This window comes from Furipterus horrens, unplaced genomic scaffold (genome assembly GCF_987537825.1).
Source record: "Furipterus horrens unplaced genomic scaffold, mFurHor1.1.pri manual_scaffold_13, whole genome shotgun sequence".
Lineage (NCBI taxonomy): Eukaryota > Metazoa > Chordata > Mammalia > Chiroptera > Furipteridae > Furipterus > Furipterus horrens.
Window position 1 is genome coordinate 19,494,538 of NW_028327183.1, and position 26,351 is coordinate 19,520,888.

The following is a 26,351-nucleotide window of genomic DNA, read 5'->3' on the forward strand; positions in this document are numbered from 1 at the left end:
ATGAGGAAGTCGGAGCTCTGTGTAGGTATAATTAGTTTCACTCTCTATCAGATATAAAAACTTCTGAGATATCTATTATTCTCTGTCATGGCACCTTCTTTCTAGTGAACCATGGTTCTTTCAACATACCAGTGACTAAATCAAATTCCTCCCCAAGAGTCATGATAAATCTACTGCATAATAAATTTATTCTTTTAGTTATCAGTATAATATCAAAATTCTACTCTCTGGCAATAACTGAATTATAAATTTTTATTATACAATATAAAATTACAGGCTTACTTTTACATATTTAATTAACAAAAGGTAACACTTTTTCCCTTAAATTTAGCAACTTGCTAAGGATACGAAGCTCAAAACCCACTACCTGAGCCTATTGTTACGGTTATTACAAATGCTTAAAAAAGTCACAGTCAAACTCAATAAAAAGAAAAGAAACAGTGATAAACTTAAATAATTTGATATTTTTTTCTTCCCTAAGGGAACTTCACTAAGTCATTTATTTATGCATTCACTAAGTGATTATTACATGCTAAACATTGTCCAGTAATTTGATTTATACATTATCAGCATTTACTTTAAAAGGAATGCTTTAGACTGCTTTATAATTTTGTATCTAGAGAGAAAACAATGAGTCAATTTCAAGCATGTGATTATGACATGATTTAAAGTATCTCAAACTATTCGAACTGAAAAGAGGATCCATCAAAACTGGACTATAAAACAGATGTGGTCCAGTGAGTTCCTTTTCACTAGTTGTCAAAGCCCATATTCGAATCTGTTCTGATTTTTATCTATGGAAGCAGGGGGAAGTAATGGAGCCTCAGTAAACCAAACTAAAACATATTCTTTTCATAGTATGCGATAAATCTGCTCTCTGCATATTGAATAGGAGTAAGAGATTAAAATGAATACTCACCCATCTGAAAACAAATTGATGCTCTGTAAGCTTTTACATTTTGCAGCCCATAAAAACTAAATGCTTTGCTTTCTGCTTAAGCTGCTATATTTTGAAATAAATCATTTTGTTGAACAGTGGACTTTTCCTCCAAGGGAGATTCTAAAATCTTATCCATTTTAACAAGTCTCTGACAAGTCTAACTCTCATTCACTCTCTCCTATATACTCACTCAGTAATCATTGCTCTTTGGCCTCCAGCATTCGCCCCAGTTCTAAAGTAAGCACCAAAGCCTTCTTCTAGCACACCCTCCATTCTCCATCCTCTACCTGCTTTCAACTCAAGGCCCAGAACTCGTGTTCCACATAAAAAGTTTTTAATGAATCATCAGTCTTCTGAGTTGTAAGCAGGCAAACGTACTGAATCAGATTTCCATGCAAATTTTAATGACTTCCTGATACACACACATACATACATACATCAAACCAAAAGCATTGTAGAAGTAATGTCTTACAGCTGTAAGCACAGCCTTCAGCCGGCCTGCGGGGCACCACCAGTCAGTCGGGGAGCAAGAGCCCTGCGCGGAGCCGGCGCGGGCTCGGCCACTGGCGCGCCGCCTCCCGGGGGCTGGGCTCGGGGCTGCCGGCGGACAGGCAGCGGACAGGACGCGGGGCTCGTGTCCTGAGCTGGGGAAGGAGAGCGGCGGCGGGTGCAGCCGCCGGAACGGAGGGAGGATTTTGGCTCGGCCGACGCGCTCTCCGCTCCCTCTCGCAGCAGAGGCAGACGCCGAGTGGGGTCAGCGGCGGGGGAAGAGGACCCAGGCCCCTCTCCCCAAGCCCCGGGAACCGCTGGAGTTCGGACTTCTGCAACTGTTGGCACTTTGGAGGACTGGTTCTGTTTTCTGGCTGTTTACCCTTTTCTCGTAGCTGCCTTGAACCCAAAGCTCCCGCCCGCCCTCCGCCCTCGCGCGCCGACCCACCATCCCGGGGAGCGGCCCGGCGCGCACTCTGCAACATGAGGAGACTTGGGAGTTGCCTGGCGACTTTGGTCGGACTTTTGCTAACTGCAGCAGGGGAGGCGTTTTCAGGTAAGCGGGGCCACTTTTGCCGTCGCCTGGGGAACGCAAGCGGGAGCGGGAGCTGGAGCCCGGGACGCCGGCAACTCCCCGGGTGGAGAGTCTAAGGCGGGCGGCCGGTCGGGAGAGGGGGCGCGGCGGGGCGGGCACCGCGCCTGCCTGTTTGCCGGCGCTGGTGAAGGGACGGTGGGGAAGGCGGGCACCTAGAACTCGAGCTGACGGAGCGGACGAACCTTGCGCACTAGCCTCGGAGCCAAAGGCCCCCATCTTGGCCCCTGCTCCGCCGCGGCCTGGGCGCTTGCTCGGGGCGGTCGGCCACCAGTCCGAGTCCCGGGCCGGTTCCAAGAGGAACAGCAGAAAACTTTGCCTGAAGTTCGGAGCTGCAGCTGCCCGGCCGCCGAGCGTGGGCGCTGCGCGGTCGGGAGGGATCTCCGGTGCTCAGCGGCGGCCGCGGCGATCGCCCCGACCCAGCAGCAGCTTCAGCGACTGCGACGGTCGCCCAGCACCCTGCCCTTCCTGCCGCCGCCTCTCGCTGATCGTCGCCGGTGACCCAAGCTCATCCCGGCGGTCGCGTGGCAGCTCCGGAAAGCCAAGGCGGGTGTTCCTCGTTGGTCTTAGCGGGAGGACACGGCAGCCCGGGAGGGAGTAGCCTGGACCCCAGGCCTCGCGCCGCGGTGGTCCTGCGCTCGCAGGACTCCGCTTTCCCACTCTCGATCCCCAGCGGAGAGCCAGTGGCCACTGACAACTTTGTCAGCCTAGCTGCACCGCCCCGAGGGTCCCAGGTGGGCAGGAAAGGGACTGGCAATTGTGCGAGTGTGTATATGTGCGTGTGTGCGCGCCCGCGTGCGGGTGGCTGCTTTCGCGCGAGGGACGTTCCGAGCTCGGAGGAGCCCCCGGTACAGAGGACCTCTGGAGGCGAGTCTGGGGTCAGGTGAGGGCTCGAACCCTGCCTGAATCTACAGGGGTTACCTCTATATCGCCAGTGGTACCTGGGACAGACATGTGGATAGACAGCAAACGCTTGCACATTGCACACTTTCTCATGTGTGTTAGTTTCATGAAGGTCCAGATACAGTTGTGGTACTGGGGTTCCTGCTTTTCTTTTAATGAAGAACCCGTTATATAGCCTTAGACTTGGGTTGTAAAGTAGGTTTCCATTCTGGAGGAATGAGTAAGTTGGATTTTTGTTTTTTCAATTTGATGGAGACTTTCACTGGCAGTAAATGCATACTTTAAACATTGAAGATATTTGACCCTTAATTGTGGAGACACACATTTTTACTTCTTGGAGTCCAGGTTCATACAGGCACAAAAGGCTGTCTCCGTGTCCCCTGACCACAGTTGGTGGGGGAGATGAAGTTTGAGCTTCTAGTTAGTCGGCTGATTGGCTCATTGCTGTGAAACCCAAACCATTACTTCAGTAGAGAAATAGCCTTGTCCTAACTTGAATATTTTCTTAACTGTCTGGTAATTGCACTTGCTCTAGAGGGTTTAACAAAATGATACACTTCTCTCTGGTATAAAATTGATGCAGATTTTGGCCTGCGTTCTTTCTTATTAGTGAAATATGGAGTAGACTTGCCAGTTTTACAGCTTGATAACTCATTAGTATTAGAAGGCAAGTGTGAGGACTTTAGAATCATAACTTTCTGCCTGGAGTTTGTTTTAACTTAAGCTGTGTTAAATAGCATTTGGATGGATTTTTAAGTTGTTTGCAAGAGGGTGGAAACAAATATTTATGTAGCTTATTTACACAATTAGTCCCTCATCATTAAAAAGTATTTTAGCCTGGGTAGTACTGACCTGTGTCTTTGTTAAGGTTGATTTAAATGATCGGTCAAACCAAAATAGACCTTTACTAAAATTTAACCAGATTTTTTCTCAAGAGGAAATATATCATCCTGTTTGAGTTACCACATCATTAGTTAGTGTATTCGTGGGCAAAGGGGAAATGAAGTACAGTATCTGAGATATTGCTTAGAAACATTGACAGTTTAAAAATTTGAAGTTGGCCAATTTTGTGTGCGTCAGGATCGGCTCTGTTGCAGTCCACCTTTTTTTTTTTTTTTTTTTCCTCTGCATTTAGGTAGTACAGCTATAAGGCACTTAATGCTTGGGGAAAATCAGGTTTTTGTATGTTGACAGTTAATTATGATATTATGAGTGACACACATTTTTAAATGATTCTTTTGGAAATTAAGTGGCTACTTTCCACCTAATGTGGGAGTCAATTTTAAAGACAGAGAAGCTAGATTGTAAGCTTCTTGAAGGCAGTTAATTTTTTCCCTCTTAGTTCTCCATAAAACACTTAGCATAGAGCTTTAGACCTAACTGGCATTCATTATTTGTTGAATAAATTACTAATGTGAATCCTGATCATTTGTAACCAGTATGTGAATTGACTCATGCAAAAGGGAGGGAGAGAAGTGATTTTTAGAAATTAGAATTGGCTTGCATTTTACCTTCATTTGATATGAACATTTTCTTCATGGGTCCTCTTTAGGCCATCCCAATGGACTATCATGAGGTTTTATGTAGTCAGTGGAGGTATTTCTGTGTAACTAAGATTTACACACAAGGTACTTTACTATTGCCCTTATGTGGTACCCTTCATTCTCATACCTCTTTTGGAATGGATTTGGAATTTATATGATTGTTAATTAATCATTTCTGGAAGTGTGCTGCATGTAATTTGGATGCCAGATATCAGAAATAGAGTGCCAAGCTTATTGTAAGAAAAAAAAAGAATATTTTTAGTCCATGAGGACTTTTTTTACTATAAACATTCCATTAAAAAATTACTATCCAATTTGATAATATTTCATTTGTTAGGCACAATATTGGAAGCTCACTTTCTGCCTTCCAGGCTTTTAATAATCATTAAAATAATTTTTGTTAAAAGGTGTACGAGTAAGCTGTGAGGAAGAAAGTTAAATTATTTTACTTTTGCTTGAAAATTTTTTCCATAGTGAGAAGCCAAACAGCTGTCAAGTAATTCCTCTTTGACCCAGTTTCTCAAAGGCCAAGGTGTAATATATATTATACAACAATGCGTTTAATTTTACATTTTAATGGGACTGATATGTTAGGTTCTGTTAAGCAAGCTGTTGATCTGCAGAAATAGAAATACAAACGGATTGGGCCCTTTGTTTCACTATAGTATTTGGAATAGATTAAACCTTAACATAACCCTGTGAATTTGGGACTCTTGTTGAGAAATTCATTTTTTAAAAATATTCTTTTAAGGGCAAATGTGGTGAAAGAGTAATTTAATTATAGTATTGTACCTGTGTTTAATTTCTTAGTTTTGGTTAGATGTAAACATTTGGGGAAGGCAAATGAAGTGTGTACTTGAAATCTTTGTACTATTTTTTGCTACTTTTCTATAAGTAAAATTATTTCAAGATACAAAGATCTAAAGTATTTAAATTTACAAAGAGTGGGGATAGATTTGTTTAGCAGTTTGACTTTTTCAGATAACTAGAGTCATGACATTTTACATTTTTATGGTGCTTTAACTAGATTGATAACTGATATGATGAAAATACTTCAAATTGAAATCAGTGAGCATGAAAGAAATACGCCAAGAAATTACTATAACATTTTTAGTGTTATGTGTATGTAAAGTATTGCTTGAGTGCAATAAGTTGTTCTGATCTGGAAAATTAAAGAATTTAATCTCTCATGTTGTCAAAAGGTTATTTTACAGGTTTTTAGAAGTTACTTACAGATAGTGATGTATGGATATGTGAATATATGTAACTAGACTAGTGTAATTCTAAATGAACTTAACAAGTAATTTATATTATGTGTTCAGATACTATAAACCCTATATGAATAAAACATAATCTTTAGTTTTGGAAAAAGTAACTTTTAATATGGAAGTATTTCTGACAGTTCTGTAGAAGTTGATGACTTTATTTAAATTTTTCTTAGTTCTATAATGATTGTAATACATTCTAGGAATCAGTAAGCTGTATATATCCATTTTGGTAGAGGAACTATTTTGGATTAACTATTGTTTCCCTTTAGTTTTTGTTTTAGATTTTATTAAGTTTTGTAGAGTGACTGTTGTTATCGTAAGACATAGTTTTCTGTTCGAGGGTCAGCCATTTGAATAACTAGTTACATATTTTTCAACACTATGTTTTTCCTAAGGATGGTGTCCATGGTGCTTTTAACTTGAATTCTAAGATTCTTCTCCTTGAAATCCAACTTTCCCACAAACTTCCTTATAGTTTCATATCTAGTGTGTTTATTGTCTTTACAAATCGACATATTAATAAGCTTATTTGGTAAGAGAACATTTAATTATTAAAGATCTTCAAACTCACTAATGAAACATTTTAAGAAGATATAAAATAATAGAGACTTCCTATCATAGGAAGATTTAGCTTCTCAGGTTCCTAAAATACTGCCATGGTTTTCAGTTTAGTCATCAGAAAGCTTGAGTGTACACTGTAGCTCCAAAAAACTAAAGAGAGAAAAATAAGTAAGGCTGGCGTTGGGTGGGGAGTAGGAAAGCCTTAGTCATCAACCTTTGTAGTCTGTAGTTCCCCCATGTCCCCCACCACCATTGGTGGGGCAGCTGGCAAGACCAGGGCATAATTAAGGGTGGGACTGTTTGAGAAAAAAAAAAAATGTAATGGGCATGAGAAGGAAAGGGCTATATGCTGAGGTGTAAGCAACATAAGTTCTGGAGATCCTTGCAGGGAAGGGTGGTTGTCCTTAATATTCTCTTTGCTGTTTAATGGTGGAACATATGGAAAGTTAAGGGAGGGTAATCAAAAGAATGACAAAATGTGCAGGTAGATCAAGTGGACATCCTATACCTCAGCAGCTTCAGTGGCCTTGGGGAAGACCTGGGGGTATTGAGCCAGTGTTGACAGTGAACTGTGTTTAAACCTATGCTTTTCAAAAGTTAGTGTGCCCAGGATCACCTGGAGTGGTTCTTCTCAGCATTGATTTCTATGGTGAGCCATGGTGATTCTGAAGTAGAAGGTCCCTGGAGTGGCCCACTGCATCCCCAGGTGATCCTGGTTTGTGGCTGCATTTTGAGAACATTGGTTTAAAAGAATAGTTCTGAAAGTGTTCTTGGACCAGCAGCATCAGCATCTGGTAACTTGTTAAACATGCAGACTCTGGGGCCACACCCAGGCTTCCTGAATCAGAAACTCTGGGCATGCAGGCAGCAGTCTGTTGGAACAAGCCCTGCAGGGGATTCTGATACTTGCTGAAGAGTGACAACTACTGTTCTAAAAATGCTGAGATCCTCATCCTGCATTTTCAGCCTCTCTTGACAAGAGCTGAAAGAGGGCTAGAGGTGAAAATATAATTTACATTCATGTACTTATTAGCGTCTTGATTAACACTGCCAAAGTTATAAACAGGCTGATGCGATTGTTAGGTGAAACTACCAGTGTGACATTTCAAATAATAGTCTGGTCTGGGGGAGATATTGGATCCAGCCAGTTGTTAAAAAAGTTTTCTATAATTTTACTTACCACAATATAAAGTTTTAATTAAATTTTGCAGTGATGATTAGCCATTGGAAAATTTTCTGGGTTGATATTGTGTATAGAAGACATTTGTTTGCTTGTTATAATAAGGACAGAGCCCAAGTGCCTATTAAAATAATGCCTTTAATTCAAGTAAATACTTACTGAACACTTACTGTTTGTAAGATCCATTTTTGCTGGGGGAGTATTGGGGTGGCGATGAGCAAAGGTAAGAAAGATATACTTACCATACTTTGAAAAGTCATCCATTCCCTAAAAGTTTAAAAATTCTCTGAAATGCAAAGAAACAAGGACTTCTGTAGTCACTGGGAATTAGTATACATAGACTTTGGAACTGTATTATGGAAATGTGAAACTTTGCCTTTGGAAATGAACTCAACTTTCAAGTAGAAAATGAAAGGTTTTCATTATACATCTCTTTAAAGTACTGACAGTGTCTATATGCTAAAATCAAGCCTTGTTTTCCTGTTATCCACAAAAGACAATTATTGCAACTCTGTCATTTAACACTCCAGGCAAACAAGAATGATTGTGATGTCATTTGACAGATATAGCCTGGAAATGTTGTCCCCAGGCTTTGAGAGAGTCAGTTGCAGAATGCTTTTCACAGGCTGTCTAGCTTCCTTCTTACTGCTCCTCCTGTTGTGATCCACAGCTGATCACTAGGTGTAGCTGCATCCCTAACCCCACCTGCCTGAGCCAGAAGGGGCAGGCTTTCTGGACTCACAGCTGAAGGGGGGCATGCTATTTAATGGATCTTCATCTGCCTGCATATATGTCTCTGAATCTTTATTGTAAAATTAAGTTCTTTAGTGGGAAGTTGTAGTTCCACTAGTAGTAGTTTAGTTTGTTGTTGTTCAGACACTGGCCCCATGACAGCTTTAGACTCGTCTGTGAAAAAATTCCTCATTTTTTTTTTTTTGGCTTTAAGATATATTACTGCTATACTTTGTATAGCAGTGAAATTGTTACAGAAACAGGGGAGTCCAAAAATCCCTGGAGTTTGGGGCTGGGGGGTGGGGAGAAGGAAGCAGCTTTCAAGAATGCCTCCACATGCCTGAGGCTGACGGCTGGTGTCTTTCATTATACAAAATTGCTTGGATGCTTCCAAGGCCTCAGGTAGATGGGAGGGGTCTTGAACCAGGGGACGGCATGGAAAGCACACAGAGCCTACGTAAGGGTCTGTGAATGGTCAGAACTGTTGGCAACGCCCACTGCGTCAGAGGACGCAGTCAGGGATATATAGGCAGCTGTGAACACTTCAGAGGGCGACGTGCTCTGGCACTGTCTCCCTTACTGGCGGGTGTTCCAGGGGTGCTCTGGAGAAGGAGAGGAGATCCACGCGGTTTACAGAAAGAAGACAGTTTGCAATGTTTATAGATAGAGCAATGCAAACTAAGTTATCTGACTCAGAATTATATAGAATGCATTACATCGTTTACCTTCTTTTAGAAAATCATGTGTAACTTCTTAACTTACCTTTTATCTTTCCAACCTTTTATAATGAAAATGAAAAAGGTTTCTGGTTTAAAAAATCTTGATAGTATAAATATAAAATACAAAGTCTTCTGATTCTGTTTCTCCTCTCCTAATCTTCTCATGAAATAACAGTTTCAGATGAAATTGTTGGGTTTGGTGTCTGTTTTTCTCAACGTTTTTTTCTATGTATATACTGATATGTATACATATAATTTTTTTTTACAACGCAAATGATTAAATACTGTTCTACTTTTTGCTTTTTAAATGAAGAATATGGTGGTACTTTTCTTGAAGTAAATATAGGTCATTCAGAAAATGTTTGTATAATCTGTTATGCGACCATACGTTGATTTATTTATGTTTATATTGAGAGACATTTAGGTTGTGTCCACTTTTGGTTATTTCACATAATGCTGGCAGGCTGCACTGAAGGATAGTTTTTTACCATTTTACATTCCTAGTAAAAGATACGAAAGTTCCTTTTCCTCACATTCCTATGAATACTGTCTATTACCAACCATCATTTTTTAAAATATAATTTATTTTTAGAGAGTGGGGAAGGGAGGGAGAAAGAGAAGGTGAGAAATATCACCGTGAGAAACATCGATCGGTTGCCTCTCTTATGTGCCCCAACCAGGGACCGAACCTCCCACCCTGGCTCGTACCCTGACCTGAAATCGAACTGGCAGCCTTTCTCTTTGCAGGACGACACCCAACCAACTGAGCCAACCAGTCAGGGTAGTCTATCATTGTTTTTGTCATTCTGCTCAGTGAAAAATTGTATCTCATTTTTAACGTTTTTTTAAAAATGATTGAAACTGAGCAACTCTAGAAATATTTTTACACCTTTATACTTGTTTTTTTCTTAAACTACCTCTTCACATCTTTTGTGCATTTTTCTTCATCTATTATCTTTTCATACTCACTTTTAACAACTGTACTATCAAGTGGAACTCTGTAATGATGGAAAATGTTATATAACTTTGCTGCCCCACTCCGTCAGCTACATGTGGCAATTGAGCACTTGAAATATGTCTGGTGTACCTGTGTAATGAAGTCTTATTTTAATTAATTTAAATTTTATTTTATTATATTTTAATTTATCCTAAGCTGAGGGCATTTTTTCATTGCTTTTAGAGCTAGAGGAAAGAAGGAAGAGGGGGAGAGAAAGAAAGAAACACCAATGAGAGAAACATTGATCGGTTGATTGTTCTATTTTGAGAAATGTGTTTTCCTTTAATTGACAATTTCTTTCTTTTCAAGCTTTATTGAGATACACTGTAATTGAAAAAAATTGTAAGATATTTAAACTTATGATTTGATATATGTATATATTGTAAAGGGATTCCCCTCCATCAAGTTCATTAACAGAACCATCACCTCACGTATTTACCTTTAGAATGTGTTTATTTTAGAAAATAATTTCAGGTTCTTTAAAGTGTGCATATGTATCTTCTCTCCAGCGCTCCACTCCAGCTACGGGAGCTAGTAAACTGTCGCTGGGCAGGAGAAGTAACACAGCAGCTTGATACTCTCCAGCTCTGCAATCTCACCAAACACAAGAAAATGAAAAGGACGAGTGTGTCTTTGATTTCTCTGTTTATGTTTTAATAGATGTTGTTACATGTTATTTTAATGAAACTACAGAAAGCCTTTTTTTTTTTTTTTAAGTTTTGTAGGGAAACACTTTTTTTCTGACATGGTTGGGGTATTACTCTCTGGAAGGGTCATTCTAACTTTTTAATCCTCACCAAAGGACTTTTTTTTTTTTTTTTTTTTTTTTTTTTTTGCTTTTAGAGAAAGAGGAAGTGGGGGAAAAGAGAGAGAAACATCGATCAGTTGCCTTCTCTTCTGTGCCCTGACTGGGGACTGAACCAACAAACCCTGACCAGGGATTGAACTGGCAGCCTTTCAGTCAACGCTCTGGCCAACTGAGCCACACTGGCCAGGGTGATGCTTCTTTTATCAGAGCCTTTCATGAAAGTGGAAGTGCCACAGTTGCTAATCTGCTAATCTCTTTTCTTAGCCCCTCAATGCCTCTTGGCTTCCTTTGGGTTTGCTGAGGTGCCTATAGGTCACTGATTAGAGTTGTTCTGATAAATTCCTTATATTTTAAAAGTTATAGCCTACATTAGACGGTGTGGAAATCATGCTAAGTGAGCTTCCAGACAGTAACTAATATACCGTTTCTTCATACTTTTATTAATTTTCTGTTTGATACATAGATCACTTATGAGAATAAAATGTGGACCTATATAGGTGTTTTCTCTAAGCCCAGTGTACTTCAGTGATGAGCAGAACAAAGGCAACACTGTGTCTTTTAAATGCAGGAGAAAACTTAAAAAAAATTTTTTTTAAATTTTGGGAAAAATGCACGTAACATAAAATTTATTGTCTTAACTATTTTTAAGTGTGTAGCTCAGTAGTGTTGAGTATGCTCACACTGTCGCACAGCTCATCTCCACCAGGGCTGCCGTAACAGAACAGCACAGACTGGGTGGCTTAAACAGTGTAAGTTTACGTTCTCACAGTTTTGGAGGCTGTAAGGAAGTCCAAGGTCAAGGTATTGTCATGTTTGGTTTCTGGTGAGACCTCTGTCCTCGACTTGGATGAGGCTTTTCTCTCTGCGTCCTTATGTGGCCTCTTCGCTGTGTGTACACACTTCTGGCATCTTTCTTTTCTGGTCAGGACGTCAGTCCTGTTGGGTTAGGCCTTCAAACTATGGCCTCATTTAATATCCTTAAAAACCCCTTTTCCAAGTACAGTTACATCATGACCTTCAACGTAGGGATATGGGGTGTGGGGAATGCAGTTCAGTTTTTTACCAGGTTCATCTTCATTCATTTGCATGTGGATTCCCAAATTATGGGAAAACTCTTTATTTTTTAAAATATGGAACACTTCACAAATTTGCGTGTCATCCTTGCACAGGGGCCATGCTAATCTTCTCTGTATTGTTCCAGTTTTAGTATACGTGCTGCCAAAGCAAGCATGGGAAAACTTAAAAATTGAGTTCAATTTTCATTAGGATCTGGTACTACTTTGTGCAGTTAACACGTGTCTTGATTATTGTTAGCATTGGCCACGTTTAGAAAAAGTATTTGTGCGTGCATACAGGCTCACATAATCTGATTTGCCCAGAAATGTAGTAGTAGGCTAGAATTTACCTTCTATGGCAGTGATTTCAACCGGTCTGCCTCGGCATACTGGTGTGCTGCAAGAGTTTCTAAAACATGCAATACCTGACTATTTATTTAGGGACACAGCTTCTTTGCCCGTAGTTTGTCAAATGAAGTGACAACAGGCAACAAATAATAGCTGTTTGGTGTGAATGAATACAACTTAGAACTATTGTTTTTTGTCAGGTCAGCAAACAATGTATGTTTTGGTGTGCCACAGAACTTTGTGGTTAGCTCATGTGTGCCATGAGACGGAACAGGTTGAAGATCGCTGATCTCTAGTGACGCTAGGAAATGTCATATTTGTACATTATTCAGAAACTGGACTGCATTTTTCATGTTGTTATAAATTCTTACATATTAATTGAAACAATATTTAAAAAGAAATTGTGTTCCAGTGTAATTCTTAGGTTAGTTACAGATGCCATGGGATACATGTTACATTGTTTTCCGAGGTATGATGGTTAAAAATTGGTCAGCTTTCCCCAACTTAGGGATTTGTTGAGGTAATTATGTTCCAGTATTAATTTATTTCATTTGTAACTTTTTTTTTTCCAAAATATGTAGATGTGAAAATCCCCATGGAAAACTTAGCATATTTTGCTAGAGTTGTAAGAAGTGTATCTGCCATCGGTGTGTCCAGGCACGTGCCCCAGCCAGGAACTGAGCCAGCAACCTTTCAGTTTGCAGGCTAATCGTCAATCCGCTGAGCCACACCAGCCAGGGCTTCAAAATTCATTTATTTTAAAATTGCATGGTGATAAATCTCAAAGGAAATGGCATAATTTTTACATGTGAGGAAATATGAGTAATGACTATATGAAATAATATATAGCTTTGCTAAAACAAAACAAAGTAACTTTGAAAGTACTGTTTTATGCAAAATTTTTGATTTATCGAGGTGACGTTTTATACCTGCTATGTTGACGAACATTGAGAGGAGGGAAGGACCCGGTGCCAGCCATTGACAATGCTGCTGTCTTTATAAATAATACTATTCTGATGGAAGAAATGTAATTGTATATATCGCTAAGTTTCTTCTCAGGTAATTACACAATGAATGTGGCTTTTATTCTGGTTTACCAACTATATTCATGCTCTCTTCTTCAATTTGAGATATGAATATAGTGTAGAAACGGTTCGTCAGTCCTGCGGTGATCCTACGAAAAACATCATTCGAGAGCCTGCATCTGACTTTGAGGTTGGAGAATTCTGGGGCTATAATAGCCTTTTCCGTTTGGACTTATTTGCAAATGAAGGATACTTGAATTGACAAAATGATCCAGTCATTTTAAGGTAGGAAAGATTTGATGCTGCGGCTTTTGTCAGGAGGAAATAATGTCACCTACCAGAAGTTTATTTTAAAGTTTATACCTTTAACAAAGATGAATATTGAAATGCATACTAACCATAACCGTAGCATATGTTCTGAACCATTTCATTTCAGGAGTCCTGTGCAGTTAAGTAAGTCAGTCAGAAATGTGTTTGACATCTAGTTAGTAATTCCATAAAAAGGAAAGTACTTCTAATAAGTACAGTAAGTTCCAATTTACCTTTTGAACTTCTTGCAGCCTCACTATTTGAAAATCAAAGAATAGTGAAAATCACATACTTTTTTTTTCACTTGACATTGTTCATATTTGGGTGACTGACTGGTTTTACAAGGTTAATTTTACAAAATGATTTTCAGATCCTTCTAGATAATAAATTAAAAGTAAGGGAATAGACAAAAACTTACAAAACAAAGTGATAGAGTTGGTGTGTTATTTTCAGGAAAAGACAAGACAAACTCTCAAAGCACATAAACCCCATCGTTGGAATAAACTTTACACGTCAGAAGTTTCGGTCATCATTACAAGGTGTTTTAATTTGATGATAAAAAATGATGATAAAAACGAGGGCTTGAATATTTAAAAGGTCGATTCATCCCTAGCCTGTGTGGCTCAGTTGGTTGGTGTGTCATCCCGGTAATTAACCGAAGGGTTGCAGATTCGATTCACGGTCAGGGCACAGGCCTCGGTTGCAGGTTCGATCCCCGGTCCGGGTGTGTATGGGAGGCAACCAGTCGATGTTTCTCTCTCACATCAGTGTTTCTCTTTTCCTTCCTCTCTCTCTAAAAGCACTGAAAACATGTCCTCAGGTGAGGATTAAAAGAAAAGATTCAAATGTGTTTTGAACTGAGAGGTTTCAGAGTGTTTTAACAGTACAGAAAGTGTTCTTCAAAACAATTTTGAAAGCTTTTTTCCTTGGAGTGATTTGATAAACTCTTAAATGTCACCTATTCTGAGCTTTGTTCTTGAGCATGCTGGGTGAGCTGCTGTTGTATCAACCTTTACTATTCTGTGTTCTTCGGAAGTTCTCTGGGAGAGTAAAGAAGTGGAGAAGGAGATCATTGCATTTTTAATGTAGGAAAAAAGCATGTTTTTGTCAACTTTGGGGGATTAGTTTAGTTCCATTTTAAAACCTTTTAATTATTTTTGTATTTTAAAAACATAATTCAACAAAATAAACACTTTGTTGCCTTTTCACATCAATCTTACCAACCTACGAAAGAGCTGTTTTATACCCTTAGTTCTCTCTTTACTGGAGTATTAGTAATGTTGAATCTTTCTGGTGGGAATCTGTGAGTTTCTTTTTTAATGCAGTTTATCCTACCTCTAGTTTTTTATTCAGGCCATCCCTGATTATAACAACTTTTCTCATACTTAGTACAGAAACAGATTCCTGTTGTGGTGTTTAATTGTCCCTTATTTAGCAACATTTACTGAGTCTGTGCCTGGCATTGAGCTAATATTAAGAGAGAGGAAGATATGGTTTTTGTCCTCAGGAACCTCAAGATGAAATGGGCAGATAAAAACAATTTATTATTCTATAAGGTAGTGCGGTCATAGCAGTGTCAATAAATTGCTGCGGGATCATGAAGGGGAAGCTTTTAATGACCTTGTTACTCATAATATTTAATGACAGATTGTTCAAGATTCTGATGTAGTTTTATATGTACATATTAGAAAGGTACTTAAGGCTTTTCTGTAACTATATATAAAGATATATCTATTTTATTAAAAAAGAACGTTAAAGAATTTTATCTTGTGCTTGCTTTTGTCTTAATGGCACTCATATTAAAAATGTGCAAGGTTGACCATGGTTTGATTAGTCATTCAAAGATACTGCTCTTGAGAAAGTCTTACTGATGTCCTGTTAGTGTATGCTGTCTGGGCGGTGTGCACTCAGGATGGTGGTTGAGTAAATCCCTCCTGCCCTCTGAGGCAGGAGTGTCCTTACGAAAAGCAGATACCTGCCGCAGATAACTGCTAGAAGGTCAGTAGATCCTTACACTAGGAAGAAAAGTGGAATGGTAGCTAACATAAGGCTGGCAAGACTGGGACTAGGATTTAGAGACTTCCAAATTAGTCTTGCCTTTTATGACTCTTTAGAAACCTCTTTACGTTACTGTAATTTTTTTTCACTGTCAGTGGAGTCATGTTTGGCTGTGTAAGAGAGTAGTTCTTTTTGTTTGTTTATTGTTTGCTTTTGCTTTAATAAGTATTCATTTTTTAAAAAACTACTGATAACTCCTGTAACTTATCCATTCATAGACTTTAATATAGATACTTTTTTTCCTTAACTATAGCTGACATATACCATATTATGATATATGGAGAGTTTTGATTTTTAAGCTGCTGTCCGGAGGGGTTGGGATTATAGGTTATTGAAAACACGAGACTCTTGGAGGCTTTAAAGCAGTCCTGGGTGGCTGACCTTGTAATTGATCTTTTTCCTGAGGAGCAGGGAATGTGGGAATGTGAGATGCAAGAAGGAAGGGAAGGGAGCAGGGCCAAAAACACACCGCCTGTTTTGCTCGGGTCTGACCTAGTTAAGAAAAGGGAAAGGGAGCGTTAGCTTCCTCCCTCCTGCGTAGTTGGTCCTGTTCTTCCTGACTGGTGATCAACATTGAATTTCCGCCTGGTTATTGTAATAAATAGGCTTTAATAAGTTAACCATGATGGGTAATGTTAAGTCTTTAGAAAACTACAGTTTAAGTTTAGACGGCTGACTTAAAGATGACTTCAGAACCTAATTTTATTATGATTTATGAACTATATGTATAAATGGCGAATATGAGGAGCTCTGAGTTCATTTTTAACTTTGGCCTTACAATGCAAAATTTTAGAATTTGTATAGATTCAAGGCTTGGTTGATATATTTTACTGTTTTATTTTTCACGTGCAGCTATTCTTTTAAGGTTTCAGGTTCGTTCACCAACTTTCTTTCAAAGATGCTGGGACCGGCATTGGTGTATTACTCCACTGGAGGCTGCACAAACTCGCTATGTCCAACAAATCAGTAATCTTAAAGAGGTAAGCAGAAAATATGTATTTTGGTGGTTTAGTGTTTCCTTGTCTTCTTGGCCTGTTTAGCTTTGTGATTAGATTTTGGATATTTACTGCTGTTTGTAATTATGTAGAAAAATCCAGTTATCTTGTTCTTCATGCTTACCTTCCCTGAACCTTTATTTCTCTACTGTTCAGTAGTCCCCAGTCACATATGGCTGTGTAAACTTAACTAAAACAAAAAAAAAGTCAGTTCTTTAGTTCCACTGGCCACATTTTTAAAGGCGTGAACTGGGCATTGCAGGTACAAACACGTGCCTCGTTGCATGCCGTTGTGTGGCCGCGCTGCGGCAGTGTCTCCCTGTGCTTCTCTCGGGCGTCTGTGTCCTCCTCCCCGTGCTGCCCTGAGTTTAGGGGACTCAGCGTGGTAGGAAGCCTGACAGGTACCCATCTTCAATGCACACCGTTGGTGAATTGAACCCTGGGGAGCATCAGTTGATTAATTTTTGTTTTACAGCGTTGAACTCAATTATGTAGGAACGTTCCCTTCTGCCAATGGAAAGTGAGGTGGGGTGGAAGGTTGGAAGTGCCAGGGGCGGCTAATAGGTGACGGAGGAAGGTGTGAGTAAGTACGTGCTTTCGGGGATGTTCCCGTTAAATGTGCTGTTTAAAGCCCCTCTATTTATATAGAGTTTACTAACTGTATGTGTACGTGGGCCTGGTAGGAGAAGTATGAGAATAAATTGGGGAGTTTTGCATTGTCATAGATCCCCCGTTAGCAAAAGGCAGCAGGTTGTGAGGGAGATGGTCCAAGAAATGGTTTTACGAACATACAAATATATTGTATTATTTAAGTATTCTTTTTGCCCTGGCTGATGTGGCTCAGTGGATTGAGTACCAGCCTGCGAACCAAAGGGTCACCAGTTCGATTCCCAGTCAGGGCACATGCCTGGGTTGCAGGCCAGGTTCCCAGTTGGGGACACGCAAGAGGGAGCCTCACATTGATGTTTGTCTCCCTCTCGTTCTCCCTCCCTTCCCCTCTCTCTAAGAATAAATAAGTAAAATCTTAAGAAGAAAATAGTCAAGTAGATCAGTGCGACATTTTAGCAGGATTAATCTGGGCTGGCGCAGGAAGGGAGGAGCCTGTAACTGATCCATTTGCTTTGTTATGAGACGTTTGATATTTTCTTCGTGTGCTTCAAGAGCAGTTATCTGCTTTTAAGTTTCAGTAGCTTCACTCTTTATAGCCCAAAGCTCTTAGCAGCCCAGACTCTCTCCCCGCAGAATAAAGAAATGGGACACATTGCCTGGTAATGGATTCATGGGGGGCCCGCCTCTGTGGGCCTCTCAGTGCACCCAGGCCAGAGCACATCGCAGCCTCGAACCGCTGCCCAGCCTCCGTATCTGTGGGCCGTGAGGACCGAGGGGGGTTGTGCAGTGTGAGAAATGAAAAAAGTAAAGAATGAAGAAGAAACTGGATATAGTCATAGCCTAGGATGCTGCATAGAAAGATAGATGAATCTTATAAACATAATGTGAAACTAAGAAGCCGGATATAAGAGCACATCCATACCTTACTTTACGTTTATATAAATTTCAAAAACAGGCAAAAATAACCTATGGTATTGAACTCAGAGATTACCTTGGGGAGGAAGGTTAACGAGCAATTTGAAGAGGTGTGGGGGAGGTTCTGTGGTGCCAGTTCTTGGGGAGCACTCATTAGGCTGTGTACATTGGTCTCAGACACACACCCACACCCCACACCCCACAATGATGGCAGCTTTAGCTCCGAGAGAGGGAGACTGAAATAGATGCTAAAGCCTTTGATGCCCGTGGGTGAGCACCATAGTGGGTAGAGAGGATGGGAACATGGGAGTGAGGGCGCAGACAGGGCTTACAGCACAAAGGAAAGGAGTTTTTGCTCGTCGGTGAGAATAACGGCCTGGAAGGTACTGAGGAACAGGGGACTGGTGGCGCTCCTTTCTGTACTGGGGTTCATTTAACACGGACAACTCCTACATTTAAAGACCCAGGTATCAGGGCATTAGATACCACAGAGCGGGCTTCTGACCTTACTTACTTACTACTCAGAGTCACCTGAGCCCGTTTTTGGAAAAAAGGTCCTGGATCTCACTCCAGTATTTTCATTCCATACATCTGGTGTGGAGCCCAGGAATCTCTAATTTAAAAAACTCCTCCAACTGTTTGATATGCAGCCTGATTTGACAACTCCCTAAAAAGGAAGTGTTAAGAGTTTTGTGGTGGAAGGAGATTGTTTTCAGCCAGTTTTAACAGGAATGCCAGTGGGTACTGAGGCTGGGAAGAAAGATTGGTAATGGAACGAGTATCCTTAGAAGAGGAAGAAGTACGAGAAGGGGACATCATGAGGATGTGACTGTAGATGAAAAACATGCCAGTAAATATTTAGCCTGAGTCTTCTGAATAATCAAACTTTTCTCTTAAGTTGCTTCCTGTCGCATCTCTTTGAAACACTCATAGTTAGAACTCAATTATTTTATGTTATTGTTACAATGCCTACTTTTAAGAGTTTTCTTTGGGTAACATTTTAAATGTTGTGTTTCTTTAGAGTATATTTAAGTTGCTTTAATAAAGATCAATTTTAACCAATATTTTCATACTTACTATTTGCTAGGCATTGTAGGAGGCACTAGAGAAAAGTCAGGTGGTTTCCTTGGTTTAAAGCTTAGTTCAATATAGATGATAGAACACGCTGGAAAAGTCTCCAGGTCTTTTATACAGTTTGCTGTCCAAAGACTGGAGAAGATCCCTGTTTGCTTTGTCTGTTAAGCCTACTTAAGTTTGTGCAAGTATGTAGCATGCGTTTTCTGTTTTTCTCTTGCAGGCAAGAACCAGGGCTATGTGGGTGCCAGTAGCAGAATGTCGAGAAGAGCACATGTATGCTCCGCTGCTACCACTGCTTTATTAGACCTTGATCCCTTCATTTTAATACGTTTGTTGGACCTAAAGGACCGGAGCAGTATGGAAAACCTATGGGGCTTACAGCCTCGCCCACCTGCTTCACTGTTGCAGCCCACAGGTAAAATACCAACAGTGGTTTCCTTTTTGTGTGGCTCCCCAAAAGAACTCGTATTTTAATCCAAGTACATCATCTAATTGTTGGAATATAGTATGTTTCTGTAGCAAATTGATTTTTCGTTGTAAGTCATAAAATGACATTAATCAAATTCATTTTCTATTATTATTTTCTATTATCAAAGGTGTTTTGTGCAAAAATGTCGAAGTGCCTGAAAGGCTTTTTTTCGCATTTGTTCCAAAAGAGGTTTTTTAAAAATACGATTTGCCCTGTAAATTGTATATGTAATTGACAGTTTGATCCATGTGAAGTACAATTTACATCTTTGTGAATGCACTTGTTTTGCAGGCTTCATGAAGACCATAATTTCCAAGTGGAATTGTCTAAATTGAATATAGAAAAAGATGGTTTACTCTTACTTTGATGTTCAGTAGCCTAGAAACCTCTACCAGTTAGCTGGAGTGTTTTAAGTGCAAAGGTTATCTGTTGAAGAGAAAGTAATTTGTGTTACTGTAACACAGTGTATGCACACGTATGAGAGGGGTAGGCAGAGTCCGACTCTGAAACTCTAGGGCTTAGTCATTTTCAAGAGCTAAGGATTTACTTTTAAATCACACATTTGAAAGAATATTTTCATACCTTCTTAACCAATAGTATTGTACAGATTAAGTCAGTGGTTTGGAACACTGATTTTAATGCATCATTAAAGGAGTGCAGCTCTCCACTCTCGCGGGAACACCGCTGTTGCTTATGAAGACTAAGGGTAATGTTTCTTATGGAAGTGTGAAGGTTATTTTAATTCAAGTCCACAGCCTGGGAAGAAATGTTTCCTTCCAAGATAAGGAAGAAACAGCACACATTAAATTCTTAAGTGGTGCCTTCTCTAGAGCTGCTTCCCCGTGACTCCAAACCTTAAGCTGTGGATGGGCTTCAGGTGTGACACTCTGGGAGTCGAACAAATCTTTGAGGACAGGAGGAGCAGGAATGGGTGTTTCTGGTGCATTAGACCTCCAGGGCAAGGCAGAGCCAGGCGGTCGGAGGGTCTGAGGTGGATGCCGCCTATGCACACAGGTGAACGTGTGGAAGGCGGGCGAGCACAGCACACAGCAGCTCGTGGGAGAGGATTTCTGCTCTGGAGATCTGTGTGTGTGTGTGTATATGTGTAAGAAAGGGGTGAGAGGGCATCAGCTGAGGTCTGTCACTTTTTTTTTTTTTTGGCTCCTCTTCACCCCCATAGCTTTGTATTTTATCTTTACGATTTTTAACCTGTTTTCTTTGCAAATAAGGAGCACCGTCATATTCCTTAACACGGTGAAGGTACAAGAACCTTGAAGTGATTACTGCTCTCACACGTTCTTCTTTGCTCTGTCTCTCCAGCATCTCCCTGCTGCCTAGGCAACAGCTGGGAATTTTTTAAATTAAAAAGATAAAAACAAAACAACTAAGTGGTAAGGGTGGAGAACCCGCTACACCAAGACAGGGCACACATTTGCGCATAAGTTTAAGGGAGAAGACAGGCCCCACCGTGAAGACAGGCTCAGGGCTCCAAATATTCTGACAGCCCTAAGACCTGATGATGGGGGGCCCCAATGGGGTCAAGGATGTTGTACATAACTGGCACTTGGTGAGCCAGGGGCCAGAGCACCAAGATGAATTGTTATTTGACTTAATAACCCACAGCCCTGGAGAAGGATGTGTTTTCCAGTTCTCGGGGACTGACAGTATTGGGGGTCACGGGGGACAGGAGCCCCTCTTCACCCTTGTTTGACCACACTGCTGCTTGAGGAAGTGCTGGCTACCCCAGGAGTCCTGCTTCAGCCTTGCTTTTCTTGCTTATGGCTCATGCTATTTGTGCATATATCTATTTATCTATTTACATTTTAATTCCTTCCCTCATGGCTAGAGGTGGTTAGGAATGTACACATTTTAAGAGAAAAAAATTTATTGGTGACTGGTTCACTCTGGCAGGAGTATCAGGTTTCACTTTCTATTGCAACTGAATCCAAGGCTGCAGAGCTGGAGGCTTCCTCTGTCCTCTGTCTCCCTGGGGAGGGAAGAAGAAGGTCAAAGCTTTTCCCTCTTGAAAGGGACAAGGAAACTATTCATTATTTCCTCCTTTTAGACAGAAATTCTAAATAGTTCCCAGTCATTTACATGTTGTCTGAAAGCTCCTCCCCAGCAGATGAACCCTTGGCATGCAGCTTCTGTGCCTCCTCTTTCTCAAAAGGGCCATATGCACCCCTCAGCCGGCTCCAGAGACCGCCCTCCTAGAAAACAGACAGGGAAACGTGAATTCTGTCACCCGCTTTGTCCCGCCACAGTGCTTGATCCTCCTGACATTTACCTCCATCTTGCTTTCCGCCGATCGGGCCTTACGCAGCAGTCCTGAGAAAAAGCCCCTTGGAGGAAAACGCATACCAACAATTAGTGATTTATCCCTGGCCTTATTAGGACTAAATGGGTACCTGGGTCCACACTCACAGGCAAAATCACTACAGACCTGGGACCTTGGAAATGATTCCTTGGAGACTGGGCTTCCAGGGGTTATCTGTGTCTGTTTAAAATGTCCCTGCCATGTCTCTGGGGTGACCTCTGTGTGCGGCTTGGCATGGAGTACAGGCAGGGTTTTCAGCCCCACTCACTTTCTTGGCCCTTGGCCAAGTGCCCTGAAATGCTTCGGGGGGAAAATGCACTGCCATGTTAGGCAGAAGCAGTTTACTCTCTCCAGAAGCATTTCACATCCGTCCCATTTAGACTTAATCCCACATGTACCCTTTGCTGGGGGTGAGGGTGCGGGTAAGAAGGTGCTTTTAACTTTCTACTGCTTTATCCTGTAAGTTAAACCACACAACTAAATGCCTGAGTGCAAATAGCAAAGTTAGCTAAGTCAGCTAGCTTGCTGACTTCCGTACTGCAGGCTGTCACTGCTGAGTGAGTTGTGAAATCAGCTTAGAAGTCACAACCAGCACTAGAATACAAAATATTCTTTTTGACTGAAACAGAATAGAAAAATATCAGAGTGCATAATGATTCTGCTTTAGAAACGACTTATGTCTGTGCGGGACGTGCGTACTGAGCTCTGACATAAAGCGTAGCTCACAGCCCAAGCACGGGGTCATCAATGGAGAGGCCCCAGCTGGAAAGGCACCATCTTCTTTCTGACACTCACTAGCACTGTGACCTCTTCTCTGTTTCCTTCTTATTAAAGGAAAAGACAAACTACTGTGTAAGGTCTCTCCCAGTTAAAACTCTATGAGGTTGGGATGAAGGCAAGAGAGAGAGTAGGGGCCTGAAAACCAGGAGGACGGGAAGGGAAGTTTCCTGCCACCTTACAGGAAGGACTCATACAGTCTGCCTTTCGTCAGCCTTGAAGGAGACCGGCCAGCGCCTTCACCCTAAGGCCACGTGGCTTTCCCTGTCCCTTCCCCAGAGCTCCCACCACCAGCAGGAACAGGTACAACCAAGACCTCCCCCTTTGCTCCCTGTTTCCTTAAAGGACCAGTGACAGCAGATGCACCTGTGCCGGTCACGCTCTCTATCAGCTTTGGCTACGGAGCTCATTTTGCAAAGTCCCGGCAAAGCATCAGAGTTAACAAGTGTTCTTTCCAAACTTAGTGGTTTCCTCAGTGTAAAATGAGACTGAGGCAGCGTTCTAAGTTCTCCTCTAGTTCTTTCTTTCTTTCTTTTAACTTTTCTTAGCATTTATTTTATGATAAATTTACTCCCAAGTTTTTGTTTCTTCAGTTTCTTCCGGCAATTTTTATCTTTTCTTTTCTGTGTAACCTCCTCTTCTGGTTCAGGACCAATCTGCTCTTTTTCAGGGAGGAGCGTCTCAGTGCGGCAGGCCTGAGAGCCGTGTGTGGGTTAATGCACCGTGAGCACCGTAAGCTCTGCGCTGTATCTTGGGAGCTTTGCTCACCTGGGTGTGCTCAATGCCCAGAGAGTCTGCACCTCAACCCTTAAGTTCGCACTACTCTCTGCATTTTAAGCATGTGCAGCAAAAACGTAGCACTTTTTGGGGGCACCAGACTGCACCCAGCCCCAATCTTTGGCCTGGGCACACCTACCAACTCCACTATTGTAAACAGAATGGCACACATTGCTTCTGTAAAGTAACATCCTTTAGCTGCTTGGTGGCTTTTCAGAGACACATACCCTTGATGGCCTGGCAGTTTCCCAAGTGTTCTCAATGTGAACATGAATATTTAAAACTCTTGATTTGCATGATTGTGTGGGGTTTTCTGGGTCAAATGAGTAGCGAACCATTTTCAGAGGTCACCTCGGGCCACTTCCAGGAAGAAGCTCCTCTAGTTTTAAAATCCTACTTTAAAAACTGTCAGACTAATATTTACCGTGGCTTTCCTTCTTTATTGTCCTCAGATGTTCTTCTGCGACAAATCTGTTTTAGGAAGACAACAACATCACAGTTATTCATCACAGTGACCACAGTCTCTAAATCTTTATTTGTTCCCTTCTAAGTAAGGTGATAACTTTCTTGAGGACATGGATTTGTTGAATATCCTTTGACTCTCCTTCCATAGGCCTTAAGTTAGGGTCTTGCAGGGAGCTGGCAGTGTGTTTCATTGGCAGTTTTGGATAACATTCAGCGGGTAATCCCTAATGAAAGCTCTTAGAAGTAGGAAAATAAAAGAAAAATGTCTCCCAGAAACAACACAGCGGCTTTGTTTTAAGGTCAAGAACAAGAGTAGGATGCCTGTTATTACTGCTACTATTCATCATTGTTGAGAAGGTCCTACTCAATTTAATAAGAAAAGTGAAGTACTGGAAAGAGTCAAAACGCATGTGCATAGGAGATGATGCCAAATCTAAAACTCCAAGAGCGTCGACTAAAATTTTAATGTCAAGTAAGATGATAATTCAGTAAGTAAATCCAAAAGCAAATGATCAATACGCAAACCTCAAGCGTTTTCCCACGTACTAGAAAAGACTAATTAAAAATGAAAGAAAGATCCCACTTATAATATCAATAAAAATGCACCAAGTACCTAAAAACAGACTTAACAAAAAATGTGTAAGACCTATGTGATCAAAACATTAAAACTCTTCTGAAGGACATTAGGAAGAATACACGACGTGAAGATACTGTGTTCCTAGAATGTTGTAAAGATGTCCATTCCCTTCAAATGGACCTACCAATGTAATGCAATCTATTCAAATTCCAAGAGAGTTTTTAAACAAAACCTGGCCAGCTGGTATTTGGTAAAGAAAATATGCTGGAATAGCTACAAAATGTATGAAAAAGAAGATAAAAAAGCAGGAGCTTACCTTACCAGACATCAAAATGTGTTATAAAGAAAGTGAAATTACATAGTGATACTGCTACTGGTACAAAAAAAAAAAGATCACTAGATCAACGGACTAGAGTCCAAAGAGATCCTTTTAGATCAGGAAAGAAAGAATGAGTCATTCAATAAAAGATTTTAAAACGATTACATCTTCATGTAGGGGGAAAACAGTCAACCACACTAAAAACAAAACCAATACTAGACAGATTTTTTTAAAAATTATGAATAAAAGAAATATTATAAAAAGGACTAAAAGACAATATCAGAGACTACTTTCATGCCATGAGGTAAAGGGCTCGCTAATGAAACGCATACCCCATAAGCCATGAGATGATTGGCAGACAGGGTGACAGACTGTCAACACACATCCTGCTCCTCACAGCCCTTGCCCTCTTCTCCCCTTGATTGTTTGTTTCCTTCCTGTTGATTTATGGAAGTCCTTTGATATTAAATATCTTCATCCCTTCAGTGGTTTTCATTGAATTTCAAAATTTCAGATATTCCTCAGTGTTGTTGTCTTTAAGCAGACAGAAGAGTCAGGCAAACCATCCTCAAAAAGCTTATCACCTCAGTGGGGAGAGGAAATAATTAAACCACATAATCAAACACAAATGTGAGATTAAACTACATAGAAATTAAATGCATTATAGGAGTTTACAGAAATTCCAAAAAAACAAAAGGCCATACGCCCCCTGGAGATGTAGAGGGTATTGTCTGGACAATGGCCAGTGACTTCTTCCCAGAGGCCTTGGCAAGCTGCCCCCATGCTAGTCCCCAGCTCCTAGGCTCAGAAATCAGACTCTTCACCAAGAGAGGGCTCACTTCTTCCGATCGGGGTAGTCTCACCTTGTCAGTACTGCAGTGCTAATAAAAAATCGGAATGCCAAGATTATGGCCTGACCAAGAGAATTACATGTGCTCCGCAGACAACATCTGTGTCTACACGATCAGGGAAATACGCTCTGTGGAGCTAGGCCACGTGGCACACAGAAGCACAGTCAGAAGGCTGTTTGGGGAGACCAGAATTAGAACACTAGGAATCAGCTGAATCCTGTGTTCAAAAGAAAAGACTGAATGAGCTGCGTCCATGCGTCTCCCCAACAGGCACAGCCTGGCTAGTGGGCCGGACTCCGCACATCTGCTGCCTGAGCTGCCATGTCTACTCTTAGGCACTGCTAGGGTGGGCAGTGCCCATGTCAGACTCTCCCTCACCTTTTCTCTGCCTTTATTGCTGACTGACCCTCCGCAGATAGCCATTAGCAGTTACACATCCAGCCAGGTTTTACTCAGGTCTGGTAGACCAGGATGCCAACTGGTCCGTACCCATCTCTGTTCTGCTGTATGATGTGTTTGACTTGGTGTTTCTCTCTTGGGGAGCCACCTTATAAAAACTTACCATATTTTTAAGTTCTCAGGGGAGGGGAATGCCTCACTACTGCCCACGCCCCAGAAGAGTGATAAATCTCACAGAAGAAGTAGGACTAGCAGGGCTGAAATAGGAACTTGAGC

At 41.1% G+C, this 26,351-nt stretch overlaps 2 protein-coding genes and 2 non-coding genes across 4 annotated transcripts in view; 2 read left to right on the forward strand and 2 right to left on the reverse strand.

Annotated features, from left to right (window-relative positions):
* Nucleotides 1–26,351, forward strand: part of LOC149994200 (uncharacterized) — a 38,600-nt gene continuing 12,249 nt past the window's right edge. Inside the window, exons 1-4 of the mRNA XM_090260863.1 lie at nt 1–25; nt 1,422–1,985; nt 16,394–16,508; nt 19,345–19,539. Of these exons, the coding sequence (XP_090116989.1) occupies nt 1–25; nt 1,422–1,985; nt 16,394–16,508; nt 19,345–19,375 (735 nt within the window). The 3' untranslated portion in view covers nt 19,376–19,539. The remainder of the gene's footprint in view (nt 26–1,421; nt 1,986–16,393; nt 16,509–19,344; nt 19,540–26,351) is intronic.
* LOC149994201 (U6 spliceosomal RNA) lies at nt 11,858–11,964 on the reverse strand. Its single transcript, XR_016507971.1, has one exon. It is a non-coding gene; the product is annotated as a U6 spliceosomal RNA (small nuclear RNA).
* LOC149994202 (small nucleolar RNA SNORA42/SNORA80 family) lies at nt 17,787–17,921 on the forward strand. Its single transcript, XR_016507935.1, has one exon. It is a non-coding gene; the product is annotated as a small nucleolar RNA SNORA42/SNORA80 family (small nucleolar RNA).
* Nucleotides 21,588–26,351, reverse strand: part of LOC149994203 (leucine-rich repeat-containing protein 37B-like) — a 39,095-nt gene continuing 34,331 nt past the window's right edge. Inside the window, exons 10-12 of the mRNA XM_090260864.1 lie at nt 23,889–23,935; nt 21,881–21,935; nt 21,588–21,803 (exon numbers count right to left, since the gene is read on the reverse strand). Coding sequence (XP_090116990.1) covers nt 21,687–21,803; nt 21,881–21,935; nt 23,889–23,935 — 219 coding nt within the window. The 3' untranslated portion in view covers nt 21,588–21,686. The remainder of the gene's footprint in view (nt 21,804–21,880; nt 21,936–23,888; nt 23,936–26,351) is intronic.